Raw genomic sequence first — 13,340 nt, 5'->3', positions numbered from 1 at the left:
TGCCTACTTGTGATCTCTGCCTGTCAAATAAATAAATAAAATATTAAAAAAAAAAAAGAAAAAGAAAATGAATGTATGCAGCCTAATAATATGTTCTGTTCTTTTCCTAAATAGACGCTGATGTTTTTGGTTCGAGACTGGAGTTTCCCTTACGAATACAGCTATGGACTAGAGGGAGGGATGTCCTTTTTGGATAAACGTCTACAGGTGAGTAGAAATATAATCTTCTGAGGAATTACCTATAAAGAAAGTAGTGGTAACTTTCTCATTTGCCTCTAACTGTAGTAGTTAAAGCAGAATATGGAAAATTCTGTTAAGTGTATTAAATATTTACGAATATTGGTGCATAATGGTATTCGTGTAGGAGTGAAGAACCTGGGTATGGAGCAACAGGGATTACAGCAAAGACTCTGGCTTTGAAGGAATTTTGAAGGTCTCTGGACTCTGGTCCAAGCTTTGATCGTAGTTTCTGTTGCACATTTTGCACCAGGTTCTATATGTGCCTTTAGAATGTCATATTCAGGGGTGCCTGGGTGGCTCCATGGGTTAAAGCCTCTGCCCTTGGCTCAGGTCATGATCTCAGGGTCCTGGGATCGAGCCCTACATCAGGGAAGCAGGGGGCCTGCTTCCTCCTCTCTCTCTGCCTGCCTCTCTGCCTACTTGTGATCTCTGTCAAATAAATAAATAAAATCTTTAAAAAAAAAAGAATGTCATATTCAGAACTTTTGTTCTGTTGTTCTTCAAAATTCTGTTTTGGGGTAGATATAAACAGGCTTAGCTTGCTCTCCGAAAAGTAAAATACAGGAGTCGTTTGTCCATTACTACTAACTAGTCAGATCCTCCTTCATGCCCACAACCATCTCTCATTCTTCGGAAGTGTTGTGCAATACTGTTTATTAAGAAACTCTTCAGTCCCTGTTCTTTGGTTGCTGTGGGAGCCAAACTGTGGTTAATCAAATGTATGCATTTATTGCTTCTAGGGTTCTGAGGTTTCTTACTGGACAAAACGTAGGCTGCTATGATCCATCTGAGTTGGGAAATCTTTTCTTTGTCCTATACTAGTGGTTCCTAGTGAAGAAAAACAAATGGTCTTTTGTAAATTGTTGGTCTTCATTGGCAGGTAAAAGAACATCAACATGAGGAAATTCAGAATGTCCGAAATCACATTCACTCGTGTTTCTCCAACGTCACCTGTTTTCTCCTACCACACCCTGGACTCCAGGTGGCCACAAGCCCTGACTTTGATGGGAAATTGAAAGGTGTGTTACAAATTATGTTACTTTAGATTCAGTTTTTGGAATTAAGTAGTGACCAGAGATTGTCAGGCATGGATCCAGCGAGTGCTGCAGAGGGACAGCACGTTAGCTTAGAGAGACTGGTACTAAGAGTCGGCTTCGGTTTCTGCCTCTGCCTTGGTGTGACCATTAGAGTTCACCTTAACTTTTCCATCTGACATGGTGGTGGTCAGATTCATTAATGATCTGTGTAAGAGGCCTGTTGTAATTACTGGCTTACAAGAGATAAAAGCACTAAAGAAAGGAACACTAAACATTGGTTACCTGATACTTAGCAAGTACAATTAAGTCTCCAAAAGGAAGGTAATGTGATGCGTGGCATGGCTGCGTGTTTTCATCTTTGTGATTCGTGCAGAGCCTGGTGCTGGGTCATATGTGCATGTCAGGAAGTGTTGACTAGGTAGCAGCTTAGAGAAATTAGAGTCGGGACTCTTGGATTCCATTCTCTTATTTTTGTTCCTTATTCATTAAGGCCTTGAGTCATGTAATGCCCAGCCTTCAGTTTACGTGTGTTTATGAACTTACCTGAGCTTCTCAGGTACCAGGAAAGTAGCAATAAAAATAGCTGCCATTTCTCAAGGCTCCGCCGGATCTCCCGCCGCTTCTCTTTGGGCTGCTATAACAAAATGCCTTACACTGGGTGGCTTACCAACAACAGACATTTATTTCTCATGGTTCTGGAGGCTGAAAGTCCAAGGTCAGGGTGCCAGCACGGTTATGTGAAGGCTGTCTTGCTGTTCTCAGACTTCTGGTTGTACCCTCATGCGTGGAAGGGCTAGGGAGCTCCGTGGAGTCTCTTATAAACATGCAAGTGCCATTCACAAGGGTTCTGCCCTATGACCTAATCACCGCTCATATCTGCCCCACCTGCCAGCACCATCCCCTGTAGGGGTTAGGATCTCCACATACAAATTTGGTGGGGCCACAAACATTCAGGCCACAGCAGCAGTGCTGGGCTAGTTTTCTTTCCTGCTTTATGTTCCCAGTGATTCCATCAGCTGATACTGTCTCCTTTATCTCACAGATGGAGAAACTGGCTTAGGAAAGTTAAGGAACTTGCTCAGAGTACTCCAATAGTAAGTGGGGGTGGGGGGTGGGGGGCGGGGTAGAGATGCACATCTAGATTTTTTTTTTAAGATTTTATTTATTTATTTGAAAGAGATCACAAGTAGGCAGAGAGGCAGGCAGAGAGAGGCGGGGGAAGCAGGCTCCCCGCTGAGCAGAGAGCCCAATGCGGGGCTCGATCCCAGGACTCTGGGATCACGACCCGAGCTGAAGGCAGAGGCTTTAACCCACTGAGCCATCCAGGCATCCCACATCTAGATTCTTTTTGCCCCAAAGTCATATTGGACTAAAATAGAAGTTCTGTTACTTTGGGGGAAATAATTTAAAGGTATATAATGTTTAGTTTCCAGGAGAACGTGGCTTTTGAAATGGGAGTTTTTCATAGTCTCGTAATAAACATAAACTATATCATTTTCAGCTTACTTGACTGATTTGATCCAAGAACATTAACGTACTTGTTCAGTCTAAGATTTACATTCCAGCTGGTCTTCATAGTGCAGAAGAAACGGAGTTTGAGAGACTTAGTTTTGTCTTCTGTTTGTCACTGTGTTGTGTTTTTATGTGGTTGGCAGCTTTCCTGAGCAGGAGACGTCTAGAGCCTGTTAGATGGCAATTCAGAAATCGGAATTTGGGGTCTAGCTTTAGAGAGAAGTCTGCTCAGGCAACACTGGAGCTGGAACCTTTTACCTTAAAGCAGTTGCAAGCGACTTTTCTGAGTGGAGTCTAGAGAAAGTTGAGCATGTAGGTGATGTGTTCCCTTAGGCTTTTAACACTCTTATTAGACCATTAGACATACCTTTACCAAACCTAACGTCAGGTTTGTTCATCACTGGGAGGGGAGGTGTCTGGGGCGTTCCTAAATGAGGCTGCAGGGGAGGGGGTGGCTTCAGTGACTCCCTCGTGCAGTTGAGCCTCAGCATACTCTCAGGTCATCAGGTAGAGATATACACAAAGGCGTTTCTCCATATTTTCAAACAAATAATGTTTCAAAACATTGTTTTAAAATTCACTTTTAGGGGCGCCTGGGTGCCTCAGTGGGTTAAAGCCTCTGCCTTCGGCTCAGGTCATGATCTCAGGGTCCTGGGATCGAGCCTCGCATCGGGCTCTCTGCTCAGCAGGGAGTCTGCTTCCTCCCCCTCTCGGTCTGCTTCTCTGCCTGCTTGTGATCTCTCTGTCAATAAATAAAATCTTAAAAAAAAAAAAAAATTCACTTTTATGTTATCCCAGGAGATAGGAAGAGCTTTTTAACATTTTCAAACCCCGACTTTTGAAGTTTTTTATACTGTTGGGTGTGCATTTATATCTGTTTCCTAGGACTGCCAACAAAGTACCACAAACTGGGTGGCTGAGAACAGCAGAAATTTACTGCCTAACAGGTTTAGGAGACTGGAATTTGGAAATCAGGGCGTCCATAGTGATTCCTTCTGGGGGCTTTGAGGGAAAATCTGCTCCCAGCTTCTCTCCTAGCTTTTGGGGTTTGCTGGTGGGCCTTGGCGTCCTTTGGCTTGGAGCTGTGTGTGTCGCTCTGGTCTCTGTCATCATATGGCCACTGCCTTTCTGTGTCTCTGTGTGTTCTCTCCTCTTATAAGGACACCACTGTTTGGATTTAGGCTGTCCCCAATCCAGTATGATCTCAACTAGTTACATCTGTAAATTTGCAAGGTCATGTCCTGAGATTCCAGGATGACATGCATTTTGGGGGATACTGTTCAACCCTGTATGTATTTAAATATGTACAGCTTGGGGCGCCTGGGTGGCTCAGTTGGTTAAGGCCTCTGCCTTCGGCTCAGGTCATGGTCTCAGGGTCCTGTGATCGAGCCCCGCATCGGGCTCTCTACTCTGCAGGGAGCCTGCTTCCTCCTCTCACTGTCTGCCTCTCTGCCTACTTGTGATCTCTGTCAAATAAGTAAATAAAATCTTTAAAAAATAAATAAACAAACAAATAAATAAATATGTACAGCTTTTCACTAAATATTCAGTGTACTGATTTTCCTATTATATTTATAAAATAGCAAATTATGTACAAGTAGTTGTTAGTGTTGTAATTATGTACTGTTTCCCTCATTCATCATTGAACTTTAAAACACATTTATGGGGGTTCCTGGGTGGCTCAGAGGGTTGAGCCTCTGCCTTCAGCGCAGGTCATGATCTCAGGGTCCTGGGATCGAGCCCCGCATCGGGCTCTCTGCTCAGTGAGAGCCTGCTTCCTCCTCTCTCTCTCTGCCTGCCTCTCTGCCTACTTGTGATCTCTGTCTGTCAAATAAATAAATAAAATCTTTAAAAAAAAAAAACATTTATGGATGGGTTAAAATCTTACTCTTACATGAAAAGGCAAGTCCAAAGGAAGAAGTACAGATGGTCAGTATGTGCTCATGAAAATACAGCTAGCATCACAGTAATTGAGAAAGTGCAAATGTATTGGTACAAATTCATAGTCTTTATGGGTCAGTCTCAAAACTTAAAATGTTTACATCCTTTGATCCTGTATTTCACTTTTAGGAAAGTATCTTAAGGAACTATCCAATAAGTAGATAAAAATACATGGACAAGGGCATATATCACTGTAATTATAATAGGGAATAATTAGAAACAAATGGGTGTTCTTGAGAAACTGGTTAAGTTATGATACATTTGCACTTTTCAAAGTTTATTTTAAAAGTTATTTAAAGTCCTTTTTTTTTTTTTTTTTTTTAAGAGAGCAAGGAAGAAGGAGGGATAGAGAATCTTAAGCAGTCTCCACACACATTGTAGAGCCTGACGTGGGGTTCCATCTCATGACCCTGAGATTATGACCTGAGCCAAAATCAAGAGTCTGATGCTTAACCAACTGAGCCACCCAGATGCCCCTATTCAAAGTCCTTTAAAAGATTAAGGTATAGATGAATCTGTGTTTACACAGATGTCTACGACATATTATTAAATGTCAAAAGATTGCATAATAGCATATGTTGTATGATTGTATTCATTTAAAAATGTACATTTATAATTATGTTTTTAAAAGAAAAGATATGAAAAATAAAAATTTCCTTTTTTGCTTTACTTTAAAAATATTTAGGGGTACCTGCGTGGCTCAGTTGCTTAAGTGTCTGCCTTCACCTCAGGTCATGATTCTGGGGTCCTGGGATTAAGCCCCATGTCGGGCTGTTGCTTAGAGGGGACTTGCTTCTCCTTCTCCTCCCTCTCCCCCTGCCTGCTCGTCCCCCTGCTTGTGTCCTCACGTACTCTCTCTCTCAGTCAAATAAATAAAATCTTTTTAAAAAAATATATGTATTTATAGTCTGCCTTATGTGTCTGTTTCAGGAACTGTAGTCATTAGGATTGTTTATAAAGAATTCTTATTAGCTCTGCAAAGGTTTGTGTACTTTTTAGGGGCTTTGCAGATGGAATTTTTTGTAATTTTAGGGAACCTTTTTAACAAGGTTTGAAGCGTTTTGAGTGAAGCATAAATTGGGCACAGTGGCTTGGAGTATTTGGCAAGTGCTTGACTGAGAACCACATAAACTTTATTGTAGGGACCTGTCACTGGAGCTGATGTGGTTTTCAGAGTTAAAGAAAATGCCTACGTGTTGTCTTTTTCAAGTATATACTTGTATGATGACTCGGTTGAGATCCTGCAAGCCCCATTCCGTATAGCCTGGAAGACATCATTTGCTTGAGAGCAGTTGGGGCTAATCCATAGAGGGACCTTAATGTCATTGCTACATTTAGTAAGAGTTAGATTTTCCGCAAATGTTCTCTTAAGTACTTGAGGGATTATTTTAGTGATTTTATTTTGCTGTTTTTTTTTTTTTTTGTCCCCCAAAGAAGGACCATTTGTTCAGAGGGGAACAACTTGCCGAACACAGTCCTAGTTTTGGTTTAATCACTGCTCATCTGCTGCTTCCTGTTAGCTAGATTAGCTCACTTTTGAGACCCCTTCAACAGACACAGATGACTCTGTCATCATCATAAAGAAAGCTGTCATCTCTCTGTTTTCTAGAGCAGAGAGACCTAATGCAGTAGCCCTGAGTTGTTTAGTTAGAAATTAAACACAAGAGTTTGTAGGGCCCGATCTTCTTTAGCACCATGAGATTTTGAGATCGTCTGTCAGGAAGTAGTTCTTGTCTGTTCTGAGTCTAAAACTAGTGTTTTGGTACAGCCTTTGTAGAAGCATTAATAGCTGAGGACCTATTAAATCTGGGTAAAATCGAATATAGGAACAGTCTGCTGCTAGATTGTGCTAGTTTCTTGAGTGAAATGTTTTTGAAATTCTTAGTCTTTTAGTATGATAAAAGTTGAAACCATAAAAAAAGGGTGGTTTTTGTTTGGTTGGGTTTTTTTTTGGAATAGGTAATACATTGACATGTCTAAAATCCCCAAAAGAATTACAAAGTTTTCAGTGAAAAGTCTCTTCCTTTTCCAAGCTTCCAGGGTTTCTTCAGTATGTGCAAGCAAATATGAATCTACACAGACTAGCATAGGCTGTACGCTATTTTATGGTTTTCCACTCCATGTTATAAAGAATTTGTCCCACTTTTTTCCTTGAAATATTTTAGTTTTATTTTTGTTATAATTTATGATCCAGTTTAGATGCATCTTATTTTCTGAATGGCTCCCCATTTGTCCCAGAAATATTTACTGAATAGTCCAACTCACCCTCCCACCCCCACTGAAATGTCCCCTTTATCATGTATTAAGCCACTAATCGATGTGTAATATGGGGGTTAATCCCTTTTTAAAATTGGTAAAGGCCGTACTTTGGCGCCATCCTGAGGAGACTGTGGAATTAAGAGTATTTTGATGGAAGGTTGGTACCCATTTACTTAGGTGGGACAGATTAAAAAAACCAAAAAATTTTCTTGATGTCATGAGCTCTTATAATTGATCAGTTATTTAAGATGGGGTGGGAATCGGTCGAGATGAGAAGTGCATGTTCCTATTTAGAGAGAAATGTCATGCAGATTTTTTTTTTTTAAGATTTTTATTTATTTATTTGACAGAGAGAGATCACAGGAGACAGAGAGGCAGGCAGAGAGTGAGAGGGAAGCAGGTTCCCCGCTGAGCAGAGAGCCCGATGCAGGACTCAATCCCAGGACCCTGAGATCATGACTGGAGCCGAAGGCAGTGGCCCAACCCACTGAGCCACCCAGGCACCCTGTCATGCAGATTTTAATTTATGAGGCATAAGTAAAGTCTACGTAGATTACAAAATTAAATTGTAAAAATTAAAGCATGGAAAATTTAATTTTATTAGACCTCTGGAATTGGGGAAGGACTCTTTAAACTTAGGAAGAACAAAAGAAATTGTCAAGGAAAAATGGTATTGGTTTGAATACCTAATATTATGCATATTTTTAAAAAAGGCAAACAAATTGGAGAAAATATTTCAGTGATTATAGTATACATAAGGATAGAAGATAGCATATTTGTTTATTTTGTGAAGACTATATTCTAATATATCTGTATCACCTGGTAGGGGAAGAGGAAATCAATTGATGAACCAATATGGTAGAAAGTTTGGTCTAACTAGCAGCAATAGAAATGAAAGCAAATTAAAATAAAGAGCTACCATTAAATTTTAAAATGTACTATTAGGTATCTAAAAGAAAGCAAAAAAGTACTACGTATGTAAAAGGATACATAGAACTTACATATGTAAGATACAAAACCTCATATAATGAACATCAAAATTGGCAAATTTTTTCTGTAATGGACTAGATAGTAAATATTTTAAGTTTTGTGGGCCAATTACTTGTCTTTGCTTTTATAACAATGCATAGACAATGCATATATGAAGACATGGTGTGTTTTCAGAAAACTGTATGGACAGTTACACTTAGCCGGCCGTATTTGGCTCCAGGGCTGTGGTTTGCCAGTCAGCATTCCCAGTGTGCTGCTGTTTTCCTATTCCTGTGTGCTGCTTCCCTAGCCCACCTCCCTGTCTCCCCGTAGAAATTACCACTATTCTCAATTTTGGTTATTTTGCTCTCGAATTTTTAAAAAAATCATTATTTGTGTTTGAAACATGTAGTCTGTTGCTAAGTTTCTTTAATTTTTGAATCTTATAAAAAATAGTATGTGGCTAACTTGTATTTTCATTGAGTGTTTTTTTTTTTAAAAGATTATTTATTTATTTATTTGACAGACAGAGATTACAAGTAGGCAGAGAAGCAGGCAGAGAGAAATAGGAGGAAGCAGGCTTCCTGTCGAGCAGAGAGCCCAATGCAGGGCTCTATCCCAGGACCCTGGGATCATGACCTGAGCCGAAGGTGGAGGCTTTAACCCACTGAACCACCCAGGTGCCCCTTCAATGAGTGTTTTATCTCTCTCTCTTTTTTTTTTAATTAAAAATTTTTAGGGTGTCTGGTTGGCTCAGTCGGTTAAGCGTCTACCTTCGGGTCGATCGGATCATCCCAGGGACCTGGGATCTGGTTTCACGTTGGGCTCGCTCCCTGCTCAGTGGGGAATCTGCTTCTCTCTCTGCCCTCCTCCTCCTACTCATACTTCCTCTCTCTGTGTCTCATGCTCTCTCTCTCAAATAAATAAATAAATAAAATCTTTAAAAATTTTATTTATTTAGCTTAGAGTGAGAGGAGGGGCCGAGGGAAAGGGAGAGAGAGAGTCTCAAGCAGATTCTACCCTTTGGTGCGGAACCTGACACGGTGCTCGATCCCACTACCCTGAGACTGTGACTTGAGCTGAAATCGGAGTCGGATACTCAGTGGACTAAACCAGCCAGGTGCCCCCGAGTGTTTCATTTCTGATATTATCTGTTACTGCATGTAGTTTAGTTCATTCACTTTCATTGTAGTATAATTGTGCCTTCTGCAAATATAGCACAGTTTATTCTCAATGGAAACATGAGCTTTTCTAGTTTCTTGCTATTATGAATAGTGCCACAGACATTTTAGTATATGTGCATGTATGGGGGTCCTCCAAGTATATGTGCTTTAAAAGCAGGATTCCTGGAGGGTAGAGTTTGTATATTTTCACCTTTCCTGGCTAATGTCAGAGTATGTTCCAGAGTGGTGGCTCCCGTTCCGCTGCCTTCATCAGTGTATGTAGAGATTCCCGTTGACCCATCTCCTAGGCAATGCTTAGTGTTACCAGATACGAGCTTTTGCCAAATTAGTGATATAAAACAGTATGTCATTGTGGCCTTGAATTGCATTTCTCTGGTTACTAATGGGATTGAATATCTTTTCATGTGTTTATGTACATTTGTGCTTCCTTTCTTCTGTGGTTCCTGTTCATGCCTGTTCAGTTTTAAATTGGATTTGTCTTTCTCGGCAATGCATAGACCCTTTGTGTGTACTGTAAGATATGAAACTTTGTTAGTTATATGTTGCACATATCTTCTCCCATTTTCTGTCTTGTCTTTATTTTTTTTTATGGTGTCTTAGTTTTAATGTGGTTGAATTCATTCACCTTTGATTTATGTAGTGCTTTTTTCTTTTTTCTTAAGATTTTATTTATCTACCTGACAGAGAGAGACAGCTAGAGAGGGAACACAAGCAGGGGGAGTGGGGAGGGAGAAGCAGGCCTTGCGCTGAGTAGGGAGTGCTTTTTAAGTCTTGTTTTAGAAAATCCTTTCCTTTCTCCATACACTAACACCTGCACACACACCTTGCTGTCTCTCTCTCTTAGGCATATTGTCTCATATTTGTGTTTAATCCACTGGGAACTAATTTTTGTGTATGTATGAAGTAGAGATCCATTTTCTATTTTTCTATAGATACCAATACTTTAACATTATTTATTGAATACTCCCATTGTCTTCCGATTATTTATAATTTGTTAGGTTTTTTAAAAATGCTTTTCATTGGGGTGCCTCGGTGGCTCAGTTGCTTAAGCATCTGCCTTTGGCTCAGGTCATGACCCTGGGATTGAGTCCCTCATTGGGTTCTCTGCTCAGCAGGGAGTCTGCTTCTCTCTCCCTCTGCCTGCTGCTCTGCCTACTTGTGCTCTCTCTCTGTCCAAATAAATAAATAAAATGTTTTTTAAAAAGGCAATGCTTTTCATTTGTGCAACTTTCTAAACTCCCATTATTTCTAGTAATTTATATGTGTAGATAGTAGGTACTGTCTATGACACTTAATGAAGAATGGAGTTTTTGCTTTTTTTCCACATCACATTTTATATTTTTAAAGTTTGTTGTGGACCTGTAGGAAGATGAGGATCCTAGTGCAATGTTGGATAGAAGCAACAATAATGGACATCTTTAACTTGCTCTTGATTTTTCCTGCAGAGCGATAAGTGCCTCTTCAGGGAGCTAGAGGCTACTGACCTGGACAATTCCAGACCCCTTTCGGGTTTCAGCTTAATTTAGGAGTTAATTTTGCCCAAAGTTTAGCTCCCCCGTCGCAGGGAACGGCCTCAGATAAGCTGCAGCATCACACGAACTTAGTGCGCCACTCTGGTCCAGTTCCCTCCTTCCCCTGCTCAGCACCTTGCTGCCACCTGCACGTCCGGGTCCAGCAACGCAACGGAACAGATTGTATGCAGGTTCTTGTCAGGGAGAAGGCCTCCTCAGATTCTCCAGTCCGGAGTACTGTCAAGCAGAAGGCCCAAGTCAGTAACGATTTTAAAAACAAGAAAACTCTAGTGTGTTGAAACCCTTGGCCGGCTCAGTCAATAGAGTCTGACACTTGATCTCGGGGTTAGGAATTTGAGTCCCATATTGGGTATAGGGATTGCTTAAAAATAAAATTAAAAAAAAAATCTCTAGTGTGTTGAGAGTTATAAACAACCTTCTTATATGTTGGTGGGAGAGGTATAAATTGGTACAGTCTTTCACAAAAATGACAGCAATATATAGGCACCGTGGAAAGGAAGGGGTATATTTCTTTTTTTTTTTTTTTTTTTTTTTTTTTTTAAAGATTTTATTTATTTATTTGACAGAGAGAGATGACAAGCAGGCAGAGAGACAGGCAGAGAGAGAGGAGGAAGCAGGCCCCCTGCTGAGCAAAGAGCCCGATGCGGGGCTCGATCCCAGGACCCTGAGATCATGACCTGAGCTGAAGGCAGCGGCTTAACCCACTGAGCCACCCAGGCGCCCCAAGGGGTATATTTCAAATGTTAATCATCGTCTGGCTTTATGGATTTTTAAAAATTCATTTTTTTTTTTAAAGATTTTTATTTATTTATTTGACAGACAGAGATCACAAGTAGGCAGAGAGGCAGGCAGAGAGAGAGAGAGAGAGAGAGAGAGAGAGAAGCAGGCTTCCTGCGGAGCAGAGAGCCCGATGCGGGGCTCGATCCCAGGACCCTGAGATCATGACCCGAGCCGAAGGCAGCGGCCCAAACCACCGAGCCACCCAGGCGCCCCTAAAAATTCATTTTGAATGTCTTCCAGGAGTGTACATTGTCATTGTATTATCTAGTAATTGCTTTTAGAGGACCATATATTCCAAGGAAAGAATCTAAGGAAATAAAAGTAACCTGAAGATTTTTCTACAGAGAGTCTTAATTTGTAATTGGAAAAATTTAGAAGCCACTTTATTTTATTCCCTGCTCTGCCCCCAACTCTTACAACAATGTCTGCCACGGAAAGGTTCTGAAAAACTGTTGAATGAATAAAATTTGAAGTCAGATTTATCAGTTTTATATATTAGGGTTACTTTCTTTTCAGCTGATGTTTGAATTAGTTGGGAACCTAAGAAGATTCCTTGTGTTTTGATTCCCTTGTGTCAGAGATGGACCAGCCTGTTCTCACTTTGAGGAAGAAGCTCTCATTAATGGCTCTCCTGAACCCTCAGTGGGAGTTTTGTAGAAGCTGCAAAGGAGCTGTCCTCTTTCCTGAGATAGTAGCCTTTTTCTTTCAGGATGGCCCAGAAGATCTTGAGATAATAGAAAATAAATGCCATGATGGCCGCCTGGGTGGCTCAGTGGGTTAAAACCTCTGCCTTAGTTAGGCTCAGGTCATGATCCCGTGGTCCTGGGATCGAGCCCCACATCGGGCTCTCTGCTCAGTGGGGAGCCTGCCCTCTCTTTCTCTCTCTCTCTCTCTCTCTCTCTCTGCCTGCCTCTCTGCCTACTTGTGATCTCTGTCAAATAAATAAATAAAATATTTTTTAAAAATGCCATGAGGAATAGGCGCTCCTGCTTCTTTTAGTGTAAAAATGAACAACAGAAAAGCAAGTGGATGATGAATAGTGATTTCTCATGGATCCAAGGGGAACGTGAATGTGTGGTAAGGGAGAGGACTGGAAGGGTTGATAATTGATTTTTTTGAAGACTGTGTTAGTAAAATTCTTTAAAAAGTGAGATTTCGTGAAATGCTACGGAGTAGACTACCTCCCGCAGAACGAAAACCAGGGGAAGGATATTCTGCGTGTTCTGTTGTGGACGAGGCAGCCCTTAATCTCGAGAAGGGAAGGAACAAGACGGTACAGGTACTCTCACAGGGGTCCATCAGCGATGTGGCCGTGGGCAGAAAGTGTCAGACATGGTTGCGACTCCCTCCCCTCACTTTTCTCACTTTTTCTTTCCTTTTTTTTTTTTTAAAGATTTTATTTGTCAGCGAGAGAGAGTGAACATGAGCGAGGGAGAAGTGGACTCTCTGTTGTGAAGGGAGCCAGATGTCAGGTTCCATCCCCGGACTCTGGGATCATGGTCTGAACCAAAGGCAGACACTTAACCGAATGAGCCACCCAGGCGCCCCTGCCTCCCCTCATTTTAGCAAATGTTAAAATAGGTAGACTGAAGATTGCATTTTCTGCCCATCTTGGTTGAATAAACCCATTTGGCTTACTGTTTTCTTCTTCGTGGTCTTGTGAACAGATATTGCCAGTGAATTCAAAGAGCAGTTACAGGTCCTGATCCCATTTGTGTTAAACCCTGCGAACTTAATGGAAAAGGAGATCAATGGCTCAAAAGTCACCTGTCGGGGGCTCTTGGAGTATTTTAAGGTAAATATGGGTTTTAATTATCAAAATATTTGACTTTTGGTAAAACTGATCTCGGTCATAAACTAACTTGAATTTTACTATTTGAAAGCTT

General features: G+C 41.0%; 1 protein-coding gene across 2 annotated transcripts in view; it reads left to right on the top strand.

Moving 5' to 3' along the window:
* ATL3 (atlastin GTPase 3) overlaps window positions 1-13,340 on the top strand; it is a 51,859-nt gene that overhangs the window by 29,938 nt on the left and 8,581 nt on the right. For both annotated transcript variants that reach the window (XM_059145215.1, XM_059145226.1), the window contains exons 7-9: window positions 115-207; window positions 1,121-1,259; window positions 13,122-13,249. In XM_059145215.1, the coding sequence (XP_059001198.1) occupies window positions 115-207; window positions 1,121-1,259; window positions 13,122-13,249 (360 nt within the window). The remainder of the gene's footprint in view (window positions 1-114; window positions 208-1,120; window positions 1,260-13,121; window positions 13,250-13,340) is intronic.

This window comes from Mustela lutreola, chromosome 1 (genome assembly GCF_030435805.1).
Source record: "Mustela lutreola isolate mMusLut2 chromosome 1, mMusLut2.pri, whole genome shotgun sequence".
Classification (NCBI taxonomy): Eukaryota; Metazoa; Chordata; class Mammalia; order Carnivora; family Mustelidae; genus Mustela; species Mustela lutreola.
Note: the sequence above shows the minus strand (reverse complement) of the source record. Positions and strands in the feature narration are given on the sequence as shown.